The 26,881-nt window shown below is 35.4% G+C and overlaps 1 protein-coding gene across 19 annotated transcripts in view; it reads left to right on the forward strand.

Annotated features, from left to right (window-relative positions):
- LOC124951178 (disintegrin and metalloproteinase domain-containing protein 11) overlaps window positions 1-26,881 on the forward strand; it is a 57,855-nt gene that overhangs the window by 21,431 nt on the left and 9,543 nt on the right. For 11 of the 19 annotated variants that reach the window (XM_047499044.1, XM_047499049.1, XM_047499062.1 and 8 more), the window contains 19 exons: window positions 7,388-7,438; window positions 10,317-10,465; window positions 10,678-10,734; window positions 10,838-10,917; window positions 11,153-11,222; window positions 11,361-11,507; window positions 12,667-12,870; window positions 13,631-13,705; window positions 13,935-14,107; window positions 14,231-14,400; window positions 14,556-14,719; window positions 14,968-15,135; window positions 16,550-16,854; window positions 17,427-17,546; window positions 17,612-17,693; window positions 18,121-18,216; window positions 18,465-18,627; window positions 23,525-23,663; window positions 26,188-26,340. In XM_047499044.1, the coding sequence (XP_047355000.1) occupies window positions 7,388-7,438; window positions 10,317-10,465; window positions 10,678-10,734; window positions 10,838-10,917; window positions 11,153-11,222; window positions 11,361-11,507; window positions 12,667-12,870; window positions 13,631-13,705; window positions 13,935-14,107; window positions 14,231-14,400; window positions 14,556-14,719; window positions 14,968-15,135; window positions 16,550-16,854; window positions 17,427-17,546; window positions 17,612-17,693; window positions 18,121-18,216; window positions 18,465-18,627; window positions 23,525-23,663; window positions 26,188-26,340 (2,566 nt within the window). Of the gene's footprint in view, window positions 1-7,387; window positions 7,439-10,316; window positions 10,466-10,677; window positions 10,735-10,837; window positions 10,918-11,152; window positions 11,223-11,360; window positions 11,508-12,666; window positions 12,871-13,630; window positions 13,706-13,934; window positions 14,108-14,230; window positions 14,401-14,555; window positions 14,720-14,967; window positions 15,136-16,549; window positions 16,855-17,426; window positions 17,547-17,611; window positions 17,694-18,120; window positions 18,217-18,464; window positions 18,628-21,404; window positions 21,508-23,524; window positions 23,664-26,187; window positions 26,341-26,881 lie in introns of all 19 variants that reach the window. The other 8 variants (XM_047499050.1, XM_047499053.1, XM_047499047.1 and 5 more) reach the window with 8 other exon arrangements.

The following is a 26,881-nucleotide window of genomic DNA, read 5'->3' on the forward strand; positions in this document are numbered from 1 at the left end:
CGGTTGTCGGAGCCATTTTAACCGAAAATATTTCAATTTCGTATCTCGTGTTTTTCGCCATTCTGACGGAGAAGATGCGTCCACGCTCACAGAAAACATATCCGTCTCCGATGTCGCGTACACTATTCGGGCTTTCAAGTTTTTGAAGCTTTTGAGGCAAACGCATTAATAAATCTTTCTTTTGGTCTTTCTCGTATACCTTTCCTTTTCTCTCTCTCTCTCTCTCTCTCTCTCTCTCTTTCTCTTTCTCTTTCTCTTTCTCTCTTCTTTTCTAGAATTTCATCAATTTGAAAAATTCAATTTCGGCGATAAAAATCGTGATGATTATCGACGAAATCATCAACGGAACATCGAATGAAATCGAAGATAAAACAGACTTTCAGCAAGCAATCGGACGATAGAATCGATCGCAAGCACTTTCGTTGTTCGCGGAAATCATAAATTCCGCTTTCGTGACTTGGCAGCTGCGACAAAGAGCATCGAATCTACAAACGTCGCGAGCACCGTAAATTTCCTTTACGCGTATGCATGTATCTAGGCATCTATCTTGAAGCTTATGCATATGTACGTACGTATGTAGATAAGGGGTATGTATGTAGATAAATGGATAGGTGAATACGTAGATAGTACTATCTTTTATTTTCCAATAATATGTCTTCCCGAGTGACTCTTTAAATTCATACTTTTCGCCTTTAATAACCGCTAAAGTAACCACAGTTGAAAAGTCAGGCAGCTAGCCAAATGATAATTTCATAAGATCAAAAGTCTTGTTTTGTCAACTACATATCTACTTCCGAGCAAAACGTGTCAGTCTAATTAGACATAGGTTAAATACCGGCCAAAGTTCAAGTAGACAATTAAGTCTAGTAGTTGTTCGTTCTATTCCCCATTTAAATCCCTCTGTAACTTTGTACGTTTTTTCGAAAATCGATATAAATCGTATCACTCGACGTAAAATCAAAGAGTTGCGACGTTAAACGAATGATCTGATACGCGATAGTTCGCTTTTTTTTTTTTTTATTTCCCCCATTGCGAAAATAAAAAAGAAAAAAGAAATATTAACGTTTACGCTTCGGCCACGATATCGATATCCAAATTCGATCGATAATAACGATTATAACGATTTCATCGTTATTATCTTTTAAGACGACCGCTTGAACCCTCGTGCATAGGTATCTTTAAACCAATAGACTATTTTGGGCGAGCCATTGACAAAACTGAACGGTAGGTGAAACGGGTAGATCGAGTTCCTTTATAAATAGTTACAGGCGAGACTCTAATAACGTTTAGAACTTATACAATTTTCATTATGAATAAAATAGCATAAAATATATTCGAATATTTACTTTTCCTTGGTTTTATTATTATTATTAGAATGAATAGATGGAAAAGGGTGAATAGGAAATATTAATAAAATAGTTTGAGAAAGGTGTATATCCTCCTTGTACATTTTTAACATATACTACTGTCAAGTTTCCTTTACCCAGAAGCCGACAAAATGCATTGGGACGTCCATCCGTGAACGGATGTGAATTACTGCAAGAGAAGGCAGGATGTAACGAGAGAAAGAGAGAGAGAGAGAGAGAGAGAGAGAGAGAAAAGAGAGATGGAGTATTTTCGCTCGAATGTGTTCCCATCCCATCGTTAGATTACGCAGAACAATAATGCAAAGGATTGTGTTGCTAAAGCGATTCGAATAAGCAAACTGTAAAGAGGGGCGCAACGCGATGGCCTCGAAGGTCAACGTTCTTGCTCGTAAAGGAACGATCCATCGGATTATCGATCCGTAAGAGAACATTCGGTGTGCGTCCGAATGACTCGCTCAATAAAGATACCAATCTAAACGGATCCCACGATTATATGATTACTAAGAGGAGCCTAGTCTCTACCAGGTGGAAGAGAAAGAAAGAGAGAGAGAGAGAAAAAGAGATTCCGTAGAAAATGCTCGAAGAGAAACGGATGATTTTTCGAGCCCAGGATTACACTTGCAATCGGCTTATATGAAACGGTGCAAGAAATCGGTTCTAAAATATATCTCTCTATCTTCGCGAAGTATTTCCAAGCGTAGAGAGACACTTTGCGATGGAAGAAAAAAAAAATAAAAAAAAAAAAAAAAAAAAAAAAAAAGAATAAAAAGAAAATAAGAAAAATAAGAAAAAGAAATAAGAAAGTTGAGGGAGTAAGAAAAAAAGAAATGTCAAGATAGGGTGGGGAAAAGTTGATCGAGACGGTCGATCCGCGCGCGTTTCGAGCCGATCGCGCGCGCCGACCATAAATTCGTAGCGGCGCGTCCATCGGTCGTTCGAGGATAGGCCGCAAACCAGGGGCGGAGGAAAAAGCAATCAATCTTTGAGAGGCAGATGAGTGCGGGAACCTAAAATATAGGGCAACACAAATTTAGTCTAGCTGCCGGTCCGCGTCCACGTGTCGACGTGAATGCGCAACCGCCCGGGTTTGTAATCGATATTGCCGACAAGGCACCACGCCCTGCACCTGCGAGATGTGCGGGATATGCAATGGTACTGAACGGTCCGGGATCCACCGCCCCAACCCACCCCTCTTCACTGCTACGCCTTCGTTCTCCACCCTCTCTCACTCTCTCTTTCTCTCTTTTCCTATCCTCTCTTACCCTCTCTTCTATACTCTTCTCTACGCTACTATACTACTACACTTCATACTCTCCACTTTGCTCTCTACCCTCGCAGCAACCAACCAACCTTTACTTACTCTCTCTCTCTCTCTCTCTCTCTCTCTCTCTTTCTCTCTCTCACTCTCTCTTGCTTTCTCTTCTTCCTCTCATATTTTCTATCCAATTATCTGTTTATCCATCTCTGTCGTCACCCTCACCGTTTATTTCATCTACCATCTTGCCCTTAGAATCGCCAGCAACGTCATCCCGTTGCCTGGAGAATTTGTTACCGTTGCGGTTTACGTTGGCATGCCTGCCAAGAAATTCAAAAGAGGCGACCTCGTCGTGCCGCTTCTTTTCTTTCTTTCTCTCTTTTTCTACCACGCCCCACACCCCCACATCCCCCTCTCTTCTTCCCCCTCGCCCCTGTTACTATAGAATGAGACTTAGATTTTATTCGGTCACGTCTTATCCGTGTCGGTCAGTTTCTATTTCTCGATTTCTATCCTATTCTCCCTGTCCCTTTTTCTCTTTCATTATTACTCAACAGTAGGTAGAAAAATTCTAAAAAAAAAAAAAGAAAAAAAAAAAAAGAAAGAAAAGAAAAAGGAAAAAAAGTCGCTTATCTATCTATCTTTTATTTATCTCTTTTTCTCTTATTATTCCCATGAGAAGAGGTAAAAAAGAAAAATAAAAAAATTAAAATGACTTTACGTATGAGAGAAGAAAAAATATGATAAATTCCGGAAATCAAATATAACGGATTACGCGTTACGATTAACATTAGATATGTTCTCTGTGGATGGCGATTAAGCGTTCATCCTTTTCCCATTGAGTTGAGCTCCTTACTTTGAAACATTTTCATTATGATAATTTTTAAACTTGACGTAGGTATTAGATACAATTGTACAGAGTGAAGAAACAATTTTCTTAAAACGTTCCAATTTCAATCTCTTTCGTTTCCTTTCTTTCAAATAAATTCTGACAAAAAAAGAGAGAAAGAGAGAATTTCAAAGTTGTTAGAAGAAAAATGAAACGATTAGATATCTCGTATGTAATAGATAGATAGCAAGAACGTCCTTGGTATAGTTACGTCCACTTTCTATCCCACCCCCATCCCATTCTCCTCTCCGTTCATCGCGTCATCCTCAATTTCGTCCACTTCCGGACATAGTCCGATTATCTGCTAACGTCTTATTTGCTCTTGCCGTTCTAAGAGTGTTCGCAATTAATGCGGACCACGTAAGCGCACCTAGCGTACCAACCACGTCAGCATTTACTGTGCTGCTTAAGAAAACAACCAAAGGATAGATTCATTTATGGCGCCAAGAAATTCTTATCCCCTCCTTTTTCCCTCGGTCTCGGAAACTGTGTCAGCTGTTTCGCGACATTCGATAATACGCTTAGCAAGTTTCTTCGCAGTTTTTCTTATATAAAAGAACGTTTAAAAATATATATTTATATAAAAGTGAAAGAGAGATGGAGCAACAGAGAGAGAGAGAGAGAGAGAGAGAGAGAGAGAGAGAGAAAAGAAAAGAAAATTAAACACAATGCCTGGCAGCGTTCCAATTACCGATAAAACTGCAATTTCCTACGGACGACGCGTTAAATAATTTTACGTAGAACGTTCGACGTTTTTCTTTCCTGCGATCCTCGAGTTTTCCGCTCTCTTTCTTTTGGCTTATAGGTCACCCTTACCGATTTGACCTACCGTCTCGATCCATCCTTAACCATTTCCCGTATTTATCTATCCATCTATCCAATCTGGATTCTCTATCTCTTTATGGCTCTCTATTTTTTTTTCTGTCCGGACGGTTTACCGACCCGGACGGTAGCTCGACAGGAATACCAAATAATATAGGCCAAGCTGAAAGATTTATATCGAACACCAGCTCGGTATTTTACCCCTATTAAAGGCAGTCAAAATTCAACGACCTTGTCAAAAATTGGATTCACCGAAAATCGAGCGTGGACGTGTGCAAGTCATACGTAATAAACCTCGTTAGTATCGATCATCTCTTTCTCTCTCTCTCTCTCTCTCTCTCTTTCTCTCTTTGTCTCTTTATTTCTTTATTTTCTTTCTCTCTCTTTCTCCCTCGTTATTCGATGGCAGCGAATAGACGTATCGAGAACATTAAAATAAATTATACTACTTCTATTTTTATTGTAGAGTTTATACGACAAATGAATTAAGACGTTTCATGATTGGACGAATCCAATGAAAATGTTCGATCTAGTTTATAAACGTTCTAACTAACAATAATCCCATTTTGATATCATTAATATTTATCTTAAATATCGTTTATCATATCATCTCGTTACTATTCTAAATAACGCATTTCGTATTTCGTAAAATCAATTAGATCGGAAGCTAATCTTATAATTCGGTCCTAAATCCGGATCTTCGTTATTTCGATACTCAACCGTTTCCATCTACCTCCATTATTTCGACAGTTTACTCAGCCGGATCTCTATACAGACTAATTTCCCATCAGAGTTCTATGTGTTATCCCTTCTCTGATATTACATATCTGTATTAACTCTATCCCTTTCTTTTCCATTTTACAAAAATTCGATCAAAAATTCCTACCTTAAAGCACAACGAATATTCAAAGCTTTCGAATAAGCAAAATATATGGGAACAGTTATCTTACGGTTAGGATAGATTTTCCGCTTCGGAAAGCCGTTCAACGAAAAGCTCGCGAAATGAAAAGCAATATGGATAAAAGGAAAAGAAAAAAAAAAAAAAAAAAAAAGAAAAAGGATATTACGTGTGCGAGCGCTTACGCAGGATTTTCGTGGGATAATGATTTAAGTCTTGTCTCACTTTCAATAGGATAACGAAAAATAATAAAGGAAAAGAAAACAAAACAAAAAATAAATAAATAAATAAACTTGGCTATTACACTTCTTCGTAAAAAAAAAAAAAAAAAAAAAAAAAAAAAATGTGATAATGTTAAAGTACGTTTAAACGATCGATCAGTCTCGAATGAATTTCGTGACGATCATAAATACGGCCATTATCGAATATATCAATGATGGTATGGCGGAATACTGTAACATCGAATTTAAGGGAAAATTTTATTACCGCAATTGCCGTTAAACGCACGGCCTACATTTTCTTCGTGTTACCGCATCAAGCTATTATGCGATATTGACGATATTAAAATTTAGTCGAATCGTTCGTCCGGACAATTTTTCCCAACGGAAATATCCAATTCCCACGTGGAACCGTTATCGTAGTTATCCCGATCATCCGAACTATTTTGTTTCTTTTGTTTCCTCTTCTTTTCCTTTCTTTTCCTTTTCTTTTCTTTTCTATTTTTTTTTTCTTTTCGTTCTTTTATTTTCTTTCTTTGAAAACGAGTAAACGGTCGCCGCGATGCATGTCGCCGTTGGAACAATAATACGAGACTTTTAAAGAAGTCGAAAACGCTAAGCACGCGTACTATCGTTGACTCGAGGGAGTAGTGCTTTTCTCCCAAGCACGCGGACTTCCTCGTTGCATATATATATATATATATATATATATATATATATATATATATATATGTGTAAAGCTAAAATCTGGCCATCTCACAGAAGTACCTCCTACCGTCATTGACTATCATCCACTCGTGGCTCCCTCAGTCGCGGCTTATTTTTCGTATGTGCTACGGGGAAGAAGTAGGCCAGTGGAAACCGCATCTTTTTATCCGCACGACGTCCATTTTATGAATTTTGGGAAAGCACCGACCAGTATGGAGATGAAAAAGTTCGTTTGCTGTAATGAAACTTCAAGAAAAAGTTTCGACGTCCAGGTCTCCGTACCTTCACCCTCTCTCTCTCTCTCTCTCTCTCTCTCTCTCTCTCTCTCTCTCTCTCTCTCTCTCTCTCTTTGGCATTCTCTTTCTCTCTCAAACATTTCGTGAATTCATACACATGTGTTCGCACGAAAGGGCCGAACCTGCATCCTTCGATAAACGTACATATCAGCCCGCAGCTGCGCCAAATTCTGTACCGGATAATCCTTCGCCGAGTTTGCTCTCATTGTTACACCCGTTACGTCGTGTTCGTCAAATAATCCAACTTCATGTTTGCAACAGATCGGAAATCAAACTTTTCATGAAAAATGACGTACGTTGACAAGATAATATTTTTATCATTGTGAAAAATGGAATTGATTCTTTACCGTGTAAAAATAAAATAATAAACTCAGAACGAATAACAAAAAGATACGAGAAAAATAATATTGTTACGATAAAAAAGAAAAAGAAAAAGAGAAAGCATTATCGATGGAAGAATTAAAAAAGAAATAATGATTTCGATTATTCCACGTTATCCTTTTATTCTTTCGAGTAAATTTTGCAGACACGAAGGATTTACTTTTTGGGGAGGTTAAGAATTTGTCGGGCAACGCCTATATTCGAAAACTCGGTGAACCGTGACTATTGCTGATTGGTGGACGCCCCGAGACACGAGGGTGCGTAAAAGAAGGGTCCTTGGGAAAAATAGGGGAACACCGTGTGGTGTTTAGATTGAGACTCTCGTCACGATTTAGATCGCCTGATTGCTCCGAACATTCGATCGTGTCAGCTGATTGTCCGACGAGACGATCCGATCTGTCGAATTTTCCGATTATCTTCACCTATTCACCCCACTTATATATCATATGTCGATAAACTAAAAATGAAACAATCTATACTTACGAAAACGAAATTTATTATTATGATAAAATACTTAAATAGAAATTTATTCTTCCCTTTTCTTTCATTTCAGACACCGATTACACGTTAGATGATTCCTATTGGAACGAAGAAACCCAACCTGGTAAGTCAAGTACGATTCAATTCAATTTATTTTAACTTTAATCGAATAAAAGAATAGAATTTTATATCGTATATCTAAATTTTACACGACACCTCGTCCACCCTGATATTTATTGATTCTTTTTTTCATTTTTTTTACCTCTTTTTTTTCTCTTTTATTTCTCTTTTTTTTTCTTCTTCTTTTTTTTTTTTTTTTTTTTTTACTTTTCTATTCTTTTCAATTGGACAATCAACAACGAAACGACCTGTAGATACGTTAAAATCGAGTTCAACGTGCGTAATTTGATACCTCCCCGTACTCTCGAGTTATGCGTTTAAATTAATGTCATCGTTCGTAAGTTCGATGGACAATTCAACAGAATAACGCTTTTCGACTATCGTGAAGATCTGTAAATAAATACACGATAAGAAGGTGGAAAGGACCGCATTGCGCCATTCTAGCTGGAAACTTGATACGATGGAACATCTACGCCTCGAAGCTTGGTTACAGCTTATTGTTAAGTCAACACTGGTGATTGGACGGAAATACGAAACTTAAATTGGATTAAATTTTAGACGAGAGCAATACACTATCGTATAAAATTGGCTAGGGAAGTAAGAGTCGTTCTATCGGACATTTAATTCTACGAGGCTTTTTTATTTTTCTTCTTTTTTTTTTTTTTTTTTTTCTTCAAATCTTGTTGCATAAATACGTGAAGCATTAAAAGTGAAGAAAAAAAGAAAAAAAAAAAAAGGAAAAAAAAAGGAAAAAAAAAGAAAAAGAGACAAAAGGAAAGGAACTTACGTAATTTTAGCTCGCAACATTACTTATCCCTTGAAAAAGATTTTAGGCATTCTTAGAAAAAAAATCTCAACTAATTTAATTTCTGCATATAGCACACGTAGATATAATTAATAGCTTTTCCAACGAACCGATTAAATTATACCTTGTTAACAATCCTAAGCGAAGTAGAAAACGAAGTAATGGGGTGTTACATTATGGAGAGAACGAGAAAGAAAGTGAGAGGGCAAGAGAGAGCGAGAGAGAGAGAGAGAGAGAGAGAGAGAGAGAGAGAGACAGAGAGAGAGAGAGAGAGAGAGAGAGAGAGAGAGAGAGAGAGAGAGAGTGAGTGAGAAAGCTTTCGGTATACGGTGTTCCATCTTAAACGTGTTACGTGTAATGCACGTGAAGCAAAATGTAATAACCTGCCATGTTTCCTGAATTAATTGCAATTTGGTCTGAGTACTCGTAACGCCTTCGCAGAACTAACAATAATAACTGCCGCGGGCTGTTCGGGGAGTATTGAGGCGGACGATGAGAGAGGGGATAAATTAATCTGTTAGTAATATCGTAACACCGTTCGTTTGACTTGCCCTCCTGAAGAGCGAGAGAAAATTAAATTCACGAGAAGTTTCTATTAAAATACGAAGTCATTATATACTTATGACTTTATTTCGATGATTTCGATTTGACCGTAATACTATATACATGAATATTCTCATTCGTATAATAATTAATGTCCATATTATTGACTTGTTCTTAACAGATACAAGCCCTTCTATCTAAACATTCATTGTTATTAAACGATCAACAAATGAAACGATGCTTTGTTCTATACATATATTCCTATCGGTAGAGCTTCCAAAGATTTCTTTTCTTTTCCCTTCTCTTTTCTTTTATTTTTTTCTTTTTTAACTTTTTCTCTCTCTGTCTCTCTCTCTCTCTCTCTCTCTCTCTCTTTCTCTTGCATAAAAAAGAAAACTAATAATCCGATGCAGATACTCTTGAATTTGTTTCAACTATGTATGCATGTAATCTCAATAACGAGCAAGGAAGAGCTTATGCTTTATTAAAACTTTTTATGAGAAAGTTCCTAGAATCTTCTGAAACGCATAATCTGAGATAATTAAGCGTGATAATTAACTCGACAACGATGTATTCTCGTAGAATGTTTTCAAGTAATCGCGAACGAACGGACGAGATAATATTCAATGAATTATTATAACAAATCAACGAAAATTATCTTTGTAAATATTAATTCATTACTATTTATATCAGATGGACATGAAATCAAAAGGAATAAGGGAAAATAATGATTGAAATATTTGTCTAAGAGAAAGCTTCAAAGTGCAATAGTAATTAGTTTGACCTATTAACATAGAGAAATCCTTAATATTTCGATAACTTGTTCGATGCGCTTCTCTCTCTCTCTCTCTCTCTCTCTCTCTCTCTTACACATACACACAGACATACATACACACGCGTGCGCGCGCGCGTGCTATCTCTCTTTCTCTGTTTCATGCAGACATATAACAAGTACATTATCCCTGTACTTCATTTTGAATGGGTTGGGATACATCGAGTAAGCCCGGAAAGACGATAAGAGGGTAAACCAGACACTACATATTTTAAGTGCACCCTTGACTGATAATCCGAACTCATTCGTCTCTCACAGCAACAGTTTACTACGGTCGAGACGAACTTAATACAATGCCGTCGTCTTAATTAGAGAATATCGCAAAGCTACGATTAATCGAAGATGATACGAAGAGCGTTCTTGTTATGTTAACGTGCGGCACGTTTCCATGAGAAACTCCCAAGGAAATAATAAGAAATATGAAAGAATTATCATGCGCGTAATAAATTCATTGACAATTTCAGTGATTATTAATATCAATCAAATATAAATATTCTTAATGAAAAGATTATAGTCTAACGTTATTAATAATAAATAAATATATATATATATATATATATATATATATATATAAGATAATGCGATTCGATTCTGTGCCTCGCTCTCACGAATCGCACCAAAGTCCATTAAACGCGAAGATGAGATCGGAGGTACTCGAAGCAAATTGGAGAACTTACAATTGAACGGAGAAATTGATTTCAGGTGAGGTCGAACGATTACTACGAGAGTATCGACAAAACCAAGAGCTAGTACGAAATATCGGCGCCAATTACTATCAGATCATCTATCCAGTACAGTTACGGCATCACGAGAAAATGGGGATATCCACGAGAGAAGTTGGCGTTTCTAAGGTAATCACTGTGTCGCGACGATTTTTATTAACCCTTTCCCGACCGCTCGTTCCTTTTTCTTTACTCGTGCTTGTTTTTATCGTACGTTAAAAAAAAAAAAAAAGAAAAGAAAAAAGGAAGAAAAAAACAAAGAGAGATTTAACAAGTAACTATCTTCGCAAAGATCGACCTATCGTCCGAGCTACGGCTTATCGCGCTTTTCGTTATTTCAGTTTCCTCAAAGAGGATACGGGGAGGGAGGATATCAAAACTCTAGAGGCAGATTAAGAGTAAGTTTGCGCGGATTAATATCCCTCGTAAATTACTTAAACTATCTCCCGTTAAATCGTTTAAAGTGCGATGTTAACCGTGTATATTACTTTTGAACTTCAGATAGGAAGGCACTTTCACCGGACGTCTCTCCTGATCAAGGCCTTTAATCATAAATTTCGCCTAGATTTAGAATTAAATACGTAAGTTATATTCGTCCTTGATTATTCCAAAACCCTAAAAAAAAAAAAAAAAAAAAAAAAAAAAAATAAAAAAATAAAAGAAAAAAAGAAAGAAAGAAGAAAAAAAAGAGAGAGAAAATAAGAATGGAAAAAAATGAAGGGAATAAAAGCAATTAAGTAGACAAGTGCATGCATGTATTACATACACATATATATCATGCGTTTGACATTAAACGAAGTAACGTCACTGTTCCAGGCAACTTTTAGCTCCGAATCTTGTACAAAAAGACTTTTTAGTCAACGGTGCAGAACAAAGTTCTAAACAGGTAATCCCTTCAATAAATCATTAATATCACGCATTATGTACGCTTAATATTTCATATAAATTACGAAATATGACGTAACGTTTGATTGAAGCAATTTAAAGTGTCTACTAATGAGAATAATCGTTTCCTTTTCTACAGGAGATAGAACATTGTTATTATCACGGCACCGTAAGAGATTATCCAGGAGCTATCGCCGCTTTTCACACGTGTAACGGTGTCAGTGGTGTCATACATTTAGGCAACGAGACTTTTGTCATTCATCCGTTCTACGGCGGCGATCTGTCGGTCAGTTTCATTCCCATATAACGAACTTTGATTCTTTTATAAATCTTTTAATAATACGAGAAAATATTTTCTTTGATCATATCGGAAACACGCGAATGTCAACTTAACACATTAGGTATTCCCACAAAAGCGAGTGTGTCACGTGAGCTCTCTATCCTGCCCATTCGACGGAAGTGTTTGCACAATCTCCTCTTTCTCTATACAACCTATACTTACACACATATATACATACATATATACATACATATACCGAACGCGTAGTGGGCTTAGCCGGCGTAAACACCCGCGATCCAGTTTCGTTAGCACAAAACGAAGCATAGAAGGATTCGGTTAAGGCGACTAGCGAACGAGTAACATTCTGTGACCCTCCTATAATTTCTTCACCCATGTATCCCGTTTACTTATCTTTCAAAACATATAACAAGAGAATATTATTTTTTATCTAATAGATTTTTTCTTTGTTTTTTCTTTTTCTTTTTCTTTTTCTTTTCTTTTCTTATCCTAGACATTTTTAAAAAACATATAAAGTTTTGTACGTTTCTTTTTATCTCTCGAGCTCGGATTATTAGAAGAGTCGTTGATTTTTAATTCTCTCTCTCTCTCTCTCTCTCTCTCTCTCTCTCTCTCTCTCTCTCTCTCTCTCTCTCCCTTGCTCTCTTTTCCTCTTCCTCTAAAATAAAAAAAAGAAAAAAAAAAAAAAACAAGAAAAAAAAGAAGAAAAAAGGACAAAATCATAAACATGAATAGATAGAAAAGATTTAAAGCGACGAGAAAAATGGTTTACGTGTTCATAAACCTTCTTCACGAGCCCTCTTGTTATCAGCAATATTACGTTCACTGGATCAAAAGCAACCGATGGTGACGGAAAGCGTAATACGATTACGTGCTCGGCTTATCGTTGTACTCTCGTGAATGGCCACGCAGCTTGCGGTCGAAACTCCCGTTCGTACGAACCATAATCGTCTCACTACCCTGCCACCATCACTACCACCAATACCAATACCAACACCATCACCATAGCCAGCATCACTACTACCTATTCTATCCATCTATCCACCAAACTCTTATAGCAACAAGAACGTTGAACTCCTCCCCGATTGGGAGAACACATTCGAGATCGGTCGTGAATGCTAACTATATGCAGTCACCTCTCTTTTAGCAGAAACATCCTCACGTTATATTTGAAGCTCGAACAAAAGCGGACAAAGGCTGCGCTAACTTTGGAAATCTTGAGTGGCGTACGAAGAACCGCCGGCAGAAGGATGTTTTGTGGCTATCGGAAAGCACTTCCGATCGGTACAAGAGAGACGTCCGTGAAGCAACCAAATACATCGAAACTGCCATCATTATCGATAAGGCTATGGTATATCCACTTTACTCGTGGTAATGCACTTCCTTTACCCTACCTCGAGATAGAAACTTCGAAAAACTAAATTTCATTGTTTCTTATATATATATTTATATATATATATATATATATATATATATACATACACACACACATACATATATATATATATATATATACTTATATATGTATGTATGTATGTAAAAAAAAAAGAAGAAGAAAAGAAAAGAATATTATCTTCTTTTTGCAAAATAACATTCTGGAATTTCGATATTTCGATCTTCTCTCTCGAATTTAATATACGCTCGATGATCTCTCTATTCGTCTTATCGACGAAAAAGTATCCTCCTCGTTCTAAACAAGATAGATTCTCGGATATTCGAACGACACTATTGAATCACTCAATATCTATCTGAATTCTACGTGGTAACCGTGTCACGAACGATCCTTCAAGTTGATTCTATTAATGGTCCCCTTCTTCTTTTCTCGATCATCTCGATATCGATGTAGATCGTTGTAAAATCGATCGATGAGAAAAAAGAAAAAAAGAAAAAAAAGAAACAAGAAAAAATGAAAGAGAGAAAACAAAATAAGAGATAGTACACTTTCGCCGGATCGTTTTCCATTTTCAAAGATATCGCGAATTTTCTTCGATCTCCGTTTAGATCGAGGATACACGGGATCATCGAGATATTTCAAATCATATATTATGAAATTCTTATTATTATTGTCGCCAATGTGATATGTTACCAATTTCCAATTTGTTAATATTTAGTTTGACAAAAGAAACGGTAGCACCAGAGCTGAGGTTGTTCACGATGCCATCCAAGTTGCAAATATCGCGGATTTGGTAAGCACGATACAATTCGCACTCCATTAAAAACTTAATAAGATTTCCTTTTATATCGAATATAATGAAAGTTATCGACAAAAAAAAGAAAAAAAAAAAAAAAAGAAAAGAAAAGAAAAGAAAAAAAAAGAAAAAAAAAGAAAAAAACAAGAAAAAAGAAAAAAAAAGAAAAAGAAAGAAAAAAAAGAAGAAAAAGAAAAAAAAATATCTTCTCTTTCGAACGTTTCAGTATTTCTGTAAATTAAAAACTAGAGTCTCCGTCGTATACATCGAAACCTGGCAAGGTGGTAACCAAATGGAAATCACTAAAGATATGGATATTGATGAAGCTTTGCTAAAGTTTAGTGATTATATGTTTCGGAGGATATACAATGGTGCTCAGGACACCACCCAATTACTTACGTGAGTGTGACATACACCGACGATAAATGAGAAAAAATAGAAGGTTAGAAGAAAGATATGGAAGCTTTATCTTTTTACTTTTCTTTTTTTTTTTTTTCCGGTTTTGTTTCGTTTTGTCAACAGGGGTGAGACTTTCTCAGGTGGAGAATCAGGGGTGGCTGTACCGCAAACTGTGTGCAGCCAAAAATCTATAGGAATCAGCGTCGATTTAAATACTTACGAACCCCATCTTTTAGCCGGTACGATGGCTCATATGATAGGCCATAACATTGGCATGCACCATGACGATGGACGTAAGTGATTCAAATTGTCGTTTCTTTTCTTTTTAAAACTCTACCGGTTTTGATCTTACGAAGAACGGGGCCAAAAGCATCGAGAACAATGAACAAAATCCTCCTGAGTTATTTAAAGAACAAAGTCAGATCGATCTCTCGATAACGCTTTGCAGGAAACGAGTGCAGCTGCTACGATTGGCACGGATGTATCATGGCACAATCCATCGTCGGCTTGCAAAACGTTCAGCCCTACAAGTTTTCCGAATGTAGTAAAAAAGATTACATAGAAACTTTAAAAAGCGGCAGCGGCATTTGCCTTTTTAATAAACCAAACGAGGTAAGCGTGTCAAGTGGGCCGAGTACTTCGATCTCTCGATGATCTTAAGTCTTTCTTTCTCTCTCTCTCTCTCTCTCTCTCTCTCTCTCTTACTAACTCATTCCATTCTTTCTCTCCATCTCTCTTACCCACTTACTCCATTCACTCTTTCTCTCTCTTTCTTTCTCCTTCTCTCTCTTTCTCTCTCTTTCTCTCTCCCCCCTCATTTATACTTCATTTGTACGAAAATTTTCTTTATCAATTCATAGATAGATGTAAGAAGAGAATGTGGAAACAAGATGATAGACGACGGGGAACAATGCGACTGCGGTTCATTCGAGGAATGTCACGAGCTCGATCCTTGCTGCGATCCGATCACTTGTAAACTCACATCGGAGGCCGAATGCGCTACCGGACCTTGTTGCAGCAATTGCAAGGTATATAACGATAAAGAAAATTCTACGAGATTAGAGTTTCTATTCAGCTTTATTAAACATCACTGACATTCTTACCACTAGCATAGACACGGGAATGTTCCACCGTTTGGTACATATACCTTACAAGACCACTTATCCACTTTTACATGTCTAGTAGCCGAAATTAATCGAGAAATTCTAATTGAAATTTGAGCTTCCTAATGATTAAGTGATTGTGTATCGTGCGTTCGGAAAGGTCATTCTTCCTTCAAAGTTTGCCACCCTACAAGGAAATTACGTTCAGTTAATCGATCTTAGACATTCAATGAACTTTAGCCGGAAATAAGGGTGAAAATGAAAATTTATCAATATCCTCACGAATAGATCGCATTAAAGATAATATTATATCCCCACGATCGTTATTAAAACTTTTATCTATATTAGTATATTAATTATCAAATAAAAGTAAAATAAATAAATCGAGAAGGGTTTTATATTATCGGAAGTAAATTGTCGAGACCAGACAAACTTCGGTCAGTTAAACCGAATATACTCGAATAGATATACTATGCGTCATCAACATCCCTGCTAGCATCGCCTTTTAACACACCCCCTATGGACTGACAACACGTACCAACACGCCCATAGGACGAGGAGTAGTACATTGTAGATGCAGAATATGGAACATAGTCAAGCGACAGCGTACACCAGTACGTGTTAAGAGGCAGCTATAGCTGTGACCCTTCATATACTCGGTCAGTAGGTCTCTTCTGTAACGTTCTAGCGAACTAACTCGTCGATGTCGATGATCACCGATCTTCCTCGAGACCTTACGAGTGACCCTGTTCCCTGTGAACAGGACAACCTTTATCGAGAATGGTGATCGACCATCATCATTACGGATTTATCGAACATTGTCGTTAAATCACTGACCTGGATTGGAAGCTCACTGAAAAAGTATTCTTGCAGAATGGTTCAAAATGAAATCGTTTGTCGTCCATATCTTTCGACCTTTTCTGCAATCAATTTTTTAATACTGTTCGGTGGAACACTTATGTACAAGAAAAAATCGTTACAGATCGGTAGACTTTGAAAACGTTAAATTTCATTAGCATTTATAGAGAAAAAAAAAAAAAAAAAAAAAAAAAAAGAAAGAAATGAAAAAATAAAAAAAAAATTAAAAAAGAAAAAATGAGAGGAAAAAAAGAGAGAAAACAAAACCAGATAAAAATGCTGGTGTAATTCATTACTCACGGTTCTAGCACTATTCTCTTGTTCGTTCATACGCTTTGTATTTTCTTCTTTTATTCCTGCAACAACAACCATGACAACAACAACAACAACAACAACAACAACAACAACAACAACAACAACAACAACAACAACAACAACAATAAACAATAACGACAACAAACAATACCATAAAAAAAAACAGTTACGTGCACGTGGCGTCATTTGCCGCGAATCGACGAACGAGTGCGATCTTCCGGAAGTTTGTTCCGGAGAAACAGGTCAATGTCCACCGGATGTTTATAAGAAAAATGGGAATCCATGCTCGAATAACGCTGGTTACTGCTTCAACGGTGTCTGCCCGGCTTTGAATCTTCAATGCGAGCAGGTTTGGGGCTACAGCAGTACCGCAGCTGACAAGCAATGCTTCGTACAGTTCAACTCAAAGGGTTCTATCAACGGCCATTGCGGCACCGACGCTTCCGGTCATTTCGTCAAATGCGAGTCAGAGTGAGTATCCGGCTCCATGCGGTTCGTTGGCAAATCGAAACAATACAAGGCCGAGAAACAAAAAAGATTTAAACTGAACGCTGTACGTCAGTAGTTCTGAATGGCCAGGCTTGCATGACGTCACCGTGTGCAGGTCATTCGATTTTTCAACGAATACGCTACAGCCCTCCTTTTTCCTCCCCTTTCTCTTTCTCTCTATCTATCTATCTATTTCTCTCTCTCTCTCTCTCTCTCTCTCTCTCTCTCTCTCTCTCTCTCTCTCTCTCTCTCTCTCTCTCTCTCTCTACCTTTTCCCTGATAGTTTTTTATCGAGCACACGTGAAAGCACGATGGTGTATGTAGCGAAGGGGGAAAAAAAACAAAAAAAAAAAAAACAAAACAAAAAAAGAAAGGAAACAACAATAAACAAATGACTTTTTATATTTTTTTCGAAATGAACATTAATCGTTAAATGTTTTCGTAACATTCGTTTTTACTTTTTTCCCCATTCATTACTTCGCATTTTTCGTATAAATTAATAACAGAGATGATCGATCGTATTCCACGAACTGGGGTAAAATTGATTTTTCTAGTAATGTTCATTGCGGATCGCTTCAATGTCAACTTGGCTACAAGCAACCTATTATCGACGGAATGGATGAACTTTATTCTGTTACGCACATAACGATGAAGGGTCAGGAATACGAGTGCAAGTATGTATTGAGAAAGATCGAAGAGATCAAAAATTTGATGAATAAAACGTTTCCCTATTACTTAGATCGACGTCTGGTAAAGTAGAAGGTTCCGAAATGCCAGGTTGGGGATTGGTTCGTGACGGCACGTCTTGCGGTGATAATCTGGTGAGATATTTTTTTATATCACATTATTGGAAACCCCTATAAGAAATAATCTAATCGATCGACCTAACGAAAAAGGCCTTCTGAAAGCTTGCCAGATAGACCGTTTTGTCTCTACCGGTGGAATGAAAAGTATGGTTCGATTAATTGAACGATACCATAAATCGATTTATGCAAAATGTTTGAACTTGGCGAAGAACGAGCCGATAACAACGCGAGCAAACAAAACCTTGTTTATCTTCAATTTCGAAATTCTTCGTGAAATAAAAACAGCGCTTAAAGGTCTATTCAAAGCTAACATTAAAATATTATTTGATTGAATATATTTCATAAAGTCATCTCTACCATAGATTAATGCGTAATCGATTAAACAATGATTATCGGTTTTACAAGATAATCTCTTTACAATTACCCTCGTTTATGATTCTAGATTTGCGTAAATCAAACTTGTACGAGCCTTTTCCTACACATTAATCAAGATAAATGTCCCAGTAATCACAATAACAACGAATGCTCAGGAAATGGCGTAAGTTTCTTCTCCCTTTTGATCTTATTCTTTTTAAATTGTTGTTTCGTTCAAAATTTCATTCAAACTTTTATGTAACTATCCCAACGTTTAACGTTGTTAAGAGTTGAATCGCTCTAAACAACGATCGCGCTGGTAGATAAGGTCACGTTTATTAGAAAAAAAAAAAAAAAAAAAAAAAAAAAAAAAAAAAAAAAAAAAAAAAAAAAAGACTTATATAGAAAACGTTTTATCTCTGTCGCCTACAGGTATGCACAAATAGCAATAAGTGCTATTGTAACCCTGGCTGGAGTGGAACGGACTGTTCCATACAGCAGGAGATTCCAACTATAGTGCCAGCAGTTCCAACAACCGAACCATCGGATGAAGGTAGCTCAACTCCTAATATGGGGAAGAAAGAGACCCCCTACGGTAAGAGATATTCCGCAAATCATTTTCCCGTAACTAATTAAAGTTTCACTCGTCTAACGAAGATATATTTATAAGCCCGGAGCACGATGCAGTCGACGAACTTTTTCAAATAACGCGCTAAACTTTACCAAGAAGGTAGACGTTTGAATGGTACTATGAAAGTTTTCGATATTCGACAAGTTAAGTCAATTTACAGAAATAAAGTTTGCATCGTCGAATGTCTCGATCTCTCATTGAAAGGTATTTATAGGGGGTAAGCTGAAATATAAAGAGTATGGAAGTAGAATTTAAAAGATAATAAAAAAAAAAAAAAAAAAAAAAAAAAAAAAAAAAAAAAAAAATAAAAAAATAATCATAATAATAATAATAATAATAATAATAATAATAATAATAATAATAAATGAATAAATAAAAGAGAAAAAAAAATGTGATCGATATAGATTAACATAATTTGTACAAATTTGATCTCAGACGTTCTATATTTTCATATTCTTATCGTAATACGCGTATGTAATGAGATCGTGGTACGGTAGATATACGTTTATAGAAACACATTTTACTTTGAAGTTTCAACGAAATGAAATTAATTTAAAACATCTATATGAGTACTTTGTTAATGAATCAAAGATACTCTCGTTTGCCGATCGTTCAAAACCAACTTTGACCTTCTATACGCTTATACCTACATCAAACACGAAACTTAAAAACGATAGAAATCTTTATATCTTTCTAAAATAAACTTATTACATATACTTTAATTAGAGAGGATCTCTCATTTGGTCGTCGACTCCTCTGAAAAAGGAAGGAAGAAAAAAAAAAAAAAAGAAGAAGAAGAAGAAGAAAAAAAATAAATTAAAAAAATATCCATACACCTAAGTTATGTCGCCTAATAACATTCGAGCTAGTCGAGAAATCCCTCAGGGAGATTTTAATAAGAACTTCCTCTCAAATGGTACGTGGTCTTTATAAAGTGATAAAACTACATTCAATCAAGTATATCCGATTACCCATCCGAGCCTCCTTTCAAGGCTGATCGCGTATTTGAGAAAAGCGTTTTACGCGGAGGAATCCGGTTTCCGATAAGCGGCATTCTACTGTACCTCGAAATCACATAACGAGGAGAATATTCTATGATCGTTTTGAAATCTCTTTAATTCGCGATAAGACGAAAACTCGTTCCTTTTCTCGCACGAATACCTGGTAGTAGAACCGCCTGGTTATTTAGGGTCATACCATCAGCTGTGCACATAAAGTTCGATGCGTTTTTTGTATCTGTGTCTATGTATATATATATATATATATATATATATATATATATATATTATATACATATAAATATATAAGTATATGTATATATATATATATATATAAATGGATACCTACGTGTACATACCGGAGCGATAAGCTTACTCGATTACACTTTCCACTTTCGACTCACGAATCGTTTTCCCGATTCCCTCCCAATTTTTCCTCTCTTTCGTTTCCTCTTTCTCTTTCTAAACCCTTGCAAACCTTTTCGAGAGAAAGAAACGATCGCATTACAGGTGCATGCCCTTGCCTATAACTTTAATGAGATCTTCGACCATGATCCTTATCAAGAAGGAGACCGTTCTTTTCACTGCTACGATGAGATACCCCTTCAAAGACCGTACGGACGCTCAGAAATCATCGACTGGAAATAGATCGTTGATGGTTTTCCATGCATAGAAGAAAAAAGAAACGAAAAATAGAAAAGAGAAAAGTTAATTCATTTTCCAAAATGTATCTTTTTATCAATGATCTATTTTCCAATTTATTTCTGTATCTAATCTTGATATGTTTTCTTGAAATACGATATCTATCTATCTCAAGCAATTGTAAGTTTGTAAAAATTTCAACCGTCTAAAGAGCCCAATTTTTTCTTTTTTTTTAATAAAAACGCGTAATCTCTGTACTAATCAAGCGTGTTATTCGCTAAAAAAAAAAAAAAGGGAAAAAAAGAAAAAAGAAAAAACAAGAAAAAAAGGAAAATCGAAGAGAATTAAATTTACACGAATTCTAGTTTTTCAGTTATCGACGAATCGATATATGATAATATCGAGTATACGCTGTTGGATATGTATAATGTGTGTATAAAGAAAATATAGATATTTTAAATGATAATATATGATATATCGTTGAAAACTAAAGAGAGAGAGAAAGAGAGAGAAAGAGAGAGAGAGAGAGAGAAAGAGAGAGAGAGAGAGAGTACTTTGTCAAAAGTTACATCACGTCGATTATATTTTCTCTTCGAGATTGAGAATAATCATTGATATCGAAAATTTATTAAAATCTAAATTAAAATCTTGCATTATATCAATAATTAATATTCGTATAGTCAATCGGTAATAATAGTCACGTGTAGTCTTGGTAAACAATAGTTAATCAATATCCATTATCCGACAGCATTATATTCGTTCAAGTTAGAAAAAGGAAATGAAAAAAAAAAAAAAAAAAAAAAAAAAAGAAAAAGAAAGAAAGAAAAAAAAAAAAAAAGAAAAAATTCTCTTAGAATAGATTTATGAATAGGCGTCTATCGTTTGAAGAAATGCATAATAGAACTATATCGGGTGGCCTCGTCGAAAGTATTTAATATAATATGAAGTCGAAATACCGGAAGATACGATAGCATTCTTGTCCGACGTAACAGATGGAATCTATCCGATATAGGTTCAAAATCGATCGATCTTTTACCGTATCGAAACAAGAGAGCGATCTGCTCAAACACCTTTAGGATACAAAATAATTGGTCGTTTCAGGAGGAAAGAACAAGAATCTTAGTACCACGTCAATGGTATTAATCCTGGTGGGTGTGGTGAAGGGCGTCTTCATTTCTTTTGCACTAATGGCTGTTTGCTACAGGTATAGTAGCAAATTACTTCCAAGTGAGAGCCCACTGAGCCAAGCTTCAGCTGAGTGGGTTCGATCCAACGCCTGTCGTCGTCAAGTAATTCGTGCCTAGCTGGATGATGAGGAGGCATCGCACGCGGCCGTCAATTATTATGCTCTCATAATATTGATTCATCTTAGCCTAATTTAATCGGTGTTCACTTATATACATACATATATATACATAAATATAAAATACATTAATATAAATTATATTGATATTGATATGTATGTCATTTAAAAAAAAAAAAAAAAAAAAAATAACTAATGTCTCTTCGGTGGTATGCTCTGTATATGTGCGCGCGGCATAGTGCGTTAAATTAATCATAATCATTTACTATGCTGCACGAGTAAGGATATTTTCTTCTATTAAAAAACTAACGGCTGTCGCGCAACGAGGGATGGTGGACGCGATAGGACGATCAGATTCGAGGTCGAAATGAAATTTGTCGAGAATATCGTCTTTCTCTCTCTCTCTCTCTCTCTCTCTTTCTCTCTCTCTCTCTCTCTCTCTCTCTCTCTCTCTCTCTCTCTCTCTCTCTCTCTCTCTCTTCTCTTTAATCGTATTTTGCAAGTCCATCCTCTCTAATTCTTCTTCTTCTACTACTATTAATATTACTAATACTACTACTACTATTATTACTACTACTATTACTATTAATATTACTAATATTACTAATATTACTACTACTATTACTACTACTACTATTACTACTACTATTACTTCTTATTTTTCTTCTTCTTCTACTTCTACTTCTTTTTCTCTCCTTGCACGATACATCGATTTTCAATACCTTCATGAAAATCACGAATCTAACGTTCTCATTCATGATTTTTCACTTAATATTCGATCAATCGAAATATGCGATCTCGCCGTCCCTTAGAGTGCGATATCTAGACTAACACTATTGTAACGCCAATGTGCCAGCTGCTTGTATGCCCTATAAAAGCATGAAAGAAGCTGAATTTTAGTCAATCGAAATCTCGATGAATATAATTTGTCGAAAGAAAAAAGAACGAAAGTGGGAGAAAATGAATGGAAAAATTTGTTTGCTATTTCCTCGATGAACATTATGTCGCGTGGAAATGAAAACTCGAATACTATTTAATTATCTAATTATCTAAATATCTCTCGAATTTATCATAATATAAACGATCGATCTTTTCATCTTTTTTTCTCTCGAATGAATTCCTATATCGCGGTCTAACGAAACCCGTTATTAACAAAATTATTTTAACGTAGATCTAAGCCACCAACGCTATTGATCGTAGGCGGCTCTGTTAAACATAATATTAAATAAAAGAGGAAAAAAAAAAAAATAGAAAACAACCAAAAAGTAATGAAAGAACCAAAAAAATTTGTTTTAAGTTCTTCGACGGTCCACACCGCTGATTTTTTCAATCGCATCGTGAACATTAGCCGAAATGTAGAATGTTGTATTAACATTATTCACGGTGGTGTGTATCGTAATTAAAAAAAAAAAAAAAAAAAAAAGGACAAAAAAAAAGGAAAGAAAAAAAAGAAGTAAGAAGTAAAGAACAAAAAAAAAGGAACGATCATTTAAAAAACAATTAAGAAAAAAAGAAGAAAAGATAATGAAAATCTAAAAATATGTATATGTATATGTATATGTGCTGATATTGGCTTCTCTGTTTCTTGTCTGTTTCTGTCTGTCACTGCCATCTCTGTCTGTCTGCATGCTGTGGGACGCTCGGATACCAAAAACCACCCACATACCGCACTACGTAAACGATGGGTATCTTCTCTCGATCTTCTCTTAATCATCCTCGTGATACGACGACGATGATGACGATGAAAACCATAACGTGACGTGCCTGTGACGATAATGAATGGGGAAAAAAAAAAAAAAAAAAAAAAAAAAAAATACAACCAAATAAAAAATAAAATAAATAATAAACTAAAATAAAATAAAATGAAATAAAAACGACCATAAACCATAATGATAATTTAATTAACGAATCGTCACAGAGAACTACCACGGCTCTAACACTGTATTTTTAGTTGGTATGCTCATGTCGGTGGTAGGGGGTGTTTTCATAGTATTTGCTCTGATGGCTCTCTGCTACAGGTCAGTCGTAGTACATAAAAACTTCTCCCTCTGTCTCAGGTTAGTGTGCAGATACATACACGTAGAACTTTTTTGTATGCCTCTCTCTTTATCTCTCTCTCTCTCTTTCTCTTTCTCTCTCTCTCTCTCTCTCTCTTTCTTTCTCTCTCTTTTTTCCTCTCTTTTTATTTTTAACGTATATATATATATATATATATATATATATATATATATATATACTACATGGTACGTATATACATGCATACACTAATGCGTATATATACGTACTGAATGATATAGAATTTATCATTTTTTCTACCTAATCTTGCTTATTGTTTCTACGTCTTTTTCTTCCTGCCCCCATTTTCTCTTTCTCTCTCTCTCTCTCTCTCTTTCTCTCTTTTTATATATATATATATATATTTCTTTCTATATTTCTCTATCAAAAATATTTATATTATATGTGTATACGTAAATAGGTTTGTTGCTGCATATATTTGAAAAAAAAAAAAAAAAAGAAAAAAAAAACGCGTAATAATTTCCGCATTAATGCGTAATTGTCAATAGAAAGAGTCATCGTGAACAACGCGAAAATAATAACTTTTCCATTTTACGGTATTTAATGACAGTCGTTATAATGTTCGAGAAAGATAATTAATTTTGAGCGTAATTTTTAAAGGACCTTTTTATTCCCATTTTTGATCAGCTGATACATAGATATCATCGATATACTTAATCGAAAACGAAGATCAATATCTATCACTATTCTCTTATCTCGCGATTCGAACGAATTCCGATCATTATAACGATCATAATGCACGTATTGCGATCATATTGATTGCGAAAGAAGAAAAAAAAATAAAAAAAAAAAGAAAGAAAGAAACAAAAAAAAAATATTATTTGTGCAACGATATATCGCGAATTTTTTCGCTTGAAATAATATATCTCTATTTATATACGTATGTATATCGGTTTTGCAAGTAAATTAAAGCTTTGCTAACCAATAGCCATTAACCGATATCCTTTGAATTGATTTGTCGTACATAGTTCTCGATAATAAAACATATGTACCCGAGACAAAAATATTTATCGAACGAATATGATGAATATATTTCGATTAAATTTTGTCATTTATTTTGTCATTCGTGGTATCGGTTATAGGTAAACACCGCGTGGATGTGTGATTCTTTAAAATAATGGAATGTTAGAAATCGTTTCGTATATCAAATTTAATATTAAATAAAATATATCGATATTTTGTCGTCAGATCAAATATCATCGATGCGTTTCGCCAAGTTCTATCGCCAAAAGCAATTTCAAAAAGGAAAGACGTAAAAAAAGGATAATGAAAGAAATGATAACAACAAGAATCACACTCTTGCAAAGTGTAAAATCATTTCAAAGCTTTTACTATAAAATTTCAATGTATTTTATCTCTTTACATTGTCATATGATTTTCGATATTTGGTTAATGGGGTTACTGCAGTGAACGGCGATCGCATAAAACGAGACAATAAGACCAACTGCGTTTGTAACAATTAACTGGTTGTCTGTTTTTGTTCTATTGCATGTAAGAGAGGCTCGTGAATATTTAATAGTCTTTTACAGTAGCCCCGAATTAGTTCGTGTCGTTTCATGTCGATATATCGAAATTTAGAAACCGAGCTTAGAGAGATATGAATTATCACGCACAATTCACCGACGAAATACTTTCAAGGATCATCATCGGCATCATGTGCGCCTTCGTTCAAGATGAGCAGACTCGTCATACAAAATTCCAATCTCGTTTTCGATACCACTTTAGTTTTCTAGATCTCGTAGGATTCCAAACTCCTCGACCTACATAGGATTAGGTACCTTTGATCGTTGAAAGTGTAATGTCACGAGGAACGATGATATCAACTATATTCCAATTAGATCAGAACTTCGTTTTATATATTTATATATACATGTATATACGTTGAGTACAAACTTTAATTTTTTTTCTTTTTTTCTTTGTCTCGCTTCTTTGATCTCGTATACGAAAATAATACATATTCTCATTATAAGCCATTTCCATAGATCCATTTTATCGATTGGTCCGATTATTTTAATTGACGCAAAACCTTCCCTCCCGAAAAAAAAAAAATTTTTTTTGATCAATCTTCTAAACCACCGAAGCATAAAACGTACTACGACATTGAGCTTTGTGGCGATAAAACTTGATCGATCTTACAGACAAAAATTCGAAGATGTTTGGCGAGTGGGCCACGTGTAGATAGATGATGATACCTTCCTAACATATGCCTCGAAAAGAATGAAAAGAAATGAAAGAATAAAAGCAAAGGCAAAAACAAAAATATTAAAAGAAAAGAAAGAAAAACAAAAAAAAAAGAACAAAAAAGAAAAATTAGAAAACTCAAGGAAAAAAAAAAGAAAAAAAAAGAAAAGAAAAAGAAAACGATGACACTACGCAAACAAACGCGAAAACGATTCATCTCCTTCCTTGTAGCCTTGCATGCAGCTTTCTCTTAAAGATTTTTTCTCGTATACGTTCCTTCATACGGCTCTCTCGGCACTCTTGTAATCGATCAATTTGTCGCAGAAGAAAGAGCACCATCCAGAAGTATGATCAGCCATATTCGAAGAAGCCACAACAGAAAAGCTATACCAGTGTTTCGAGCAACCATCATCTAGAAGAAGCGGCACTCGATAGCGTGGACAAGATCCTTGACTATGGAAGAATGCCTCAGTACAGGTACGACGATCCTTTCGTTGCTTACCCGTAGATCGAATCGTGCAATTCTTTCGTATCTTCGAGTACAAAAAAAGAAAAAAAAAAAAAGTACTTCTTTTTTGTATCGTATAATATCACTGCTTCTCGACGTTAAATGCGCTCGTATTTGCATACCTATGCATACGTGCACACGTAACGTAATGTATGGTAGATTCGACGAATGAGCTCAAAGAGAGAGAGAGAGAGAGAGAGAGAGAGAGAGAGAGAGAAAAAATAAAAAAAGACAAATAGATCTAACATTAACTGATATTTCGACAAAGAGATATCCCTCTCATCCGTCCTTTCTCACTATACACGTCATCGTATATACATATATCAGTAGATCTATATTGAAATCACTTAAAACGATAGTGCATACCATCGAACGTTGATAAACCGCTTTTAACATAGAAGTAATTGAAAAAAAAAAAAAAAAAAAAAAAAAGAAAAAAGAAAAAAACAGAAACTATAAAAAAAAAAAGAGAGAGATAAAAAAAAACATAAAAGGCCGGGGGAAAAAAGA

The sequence above is a fragment of the Vespa velutina genome, chromosome 8 (assembly GCF_912470025.1).
Source record: "Vespa velutina chromosome 8, iVesVel2.1, whole genome shotgun sequence".
Classification (NCBI taxonomy): Eukaryota; Metazoa; Arthropoda; class Insecta; order Hymenoptera; family Vespidae; genus Vespa; species Vespa velutina.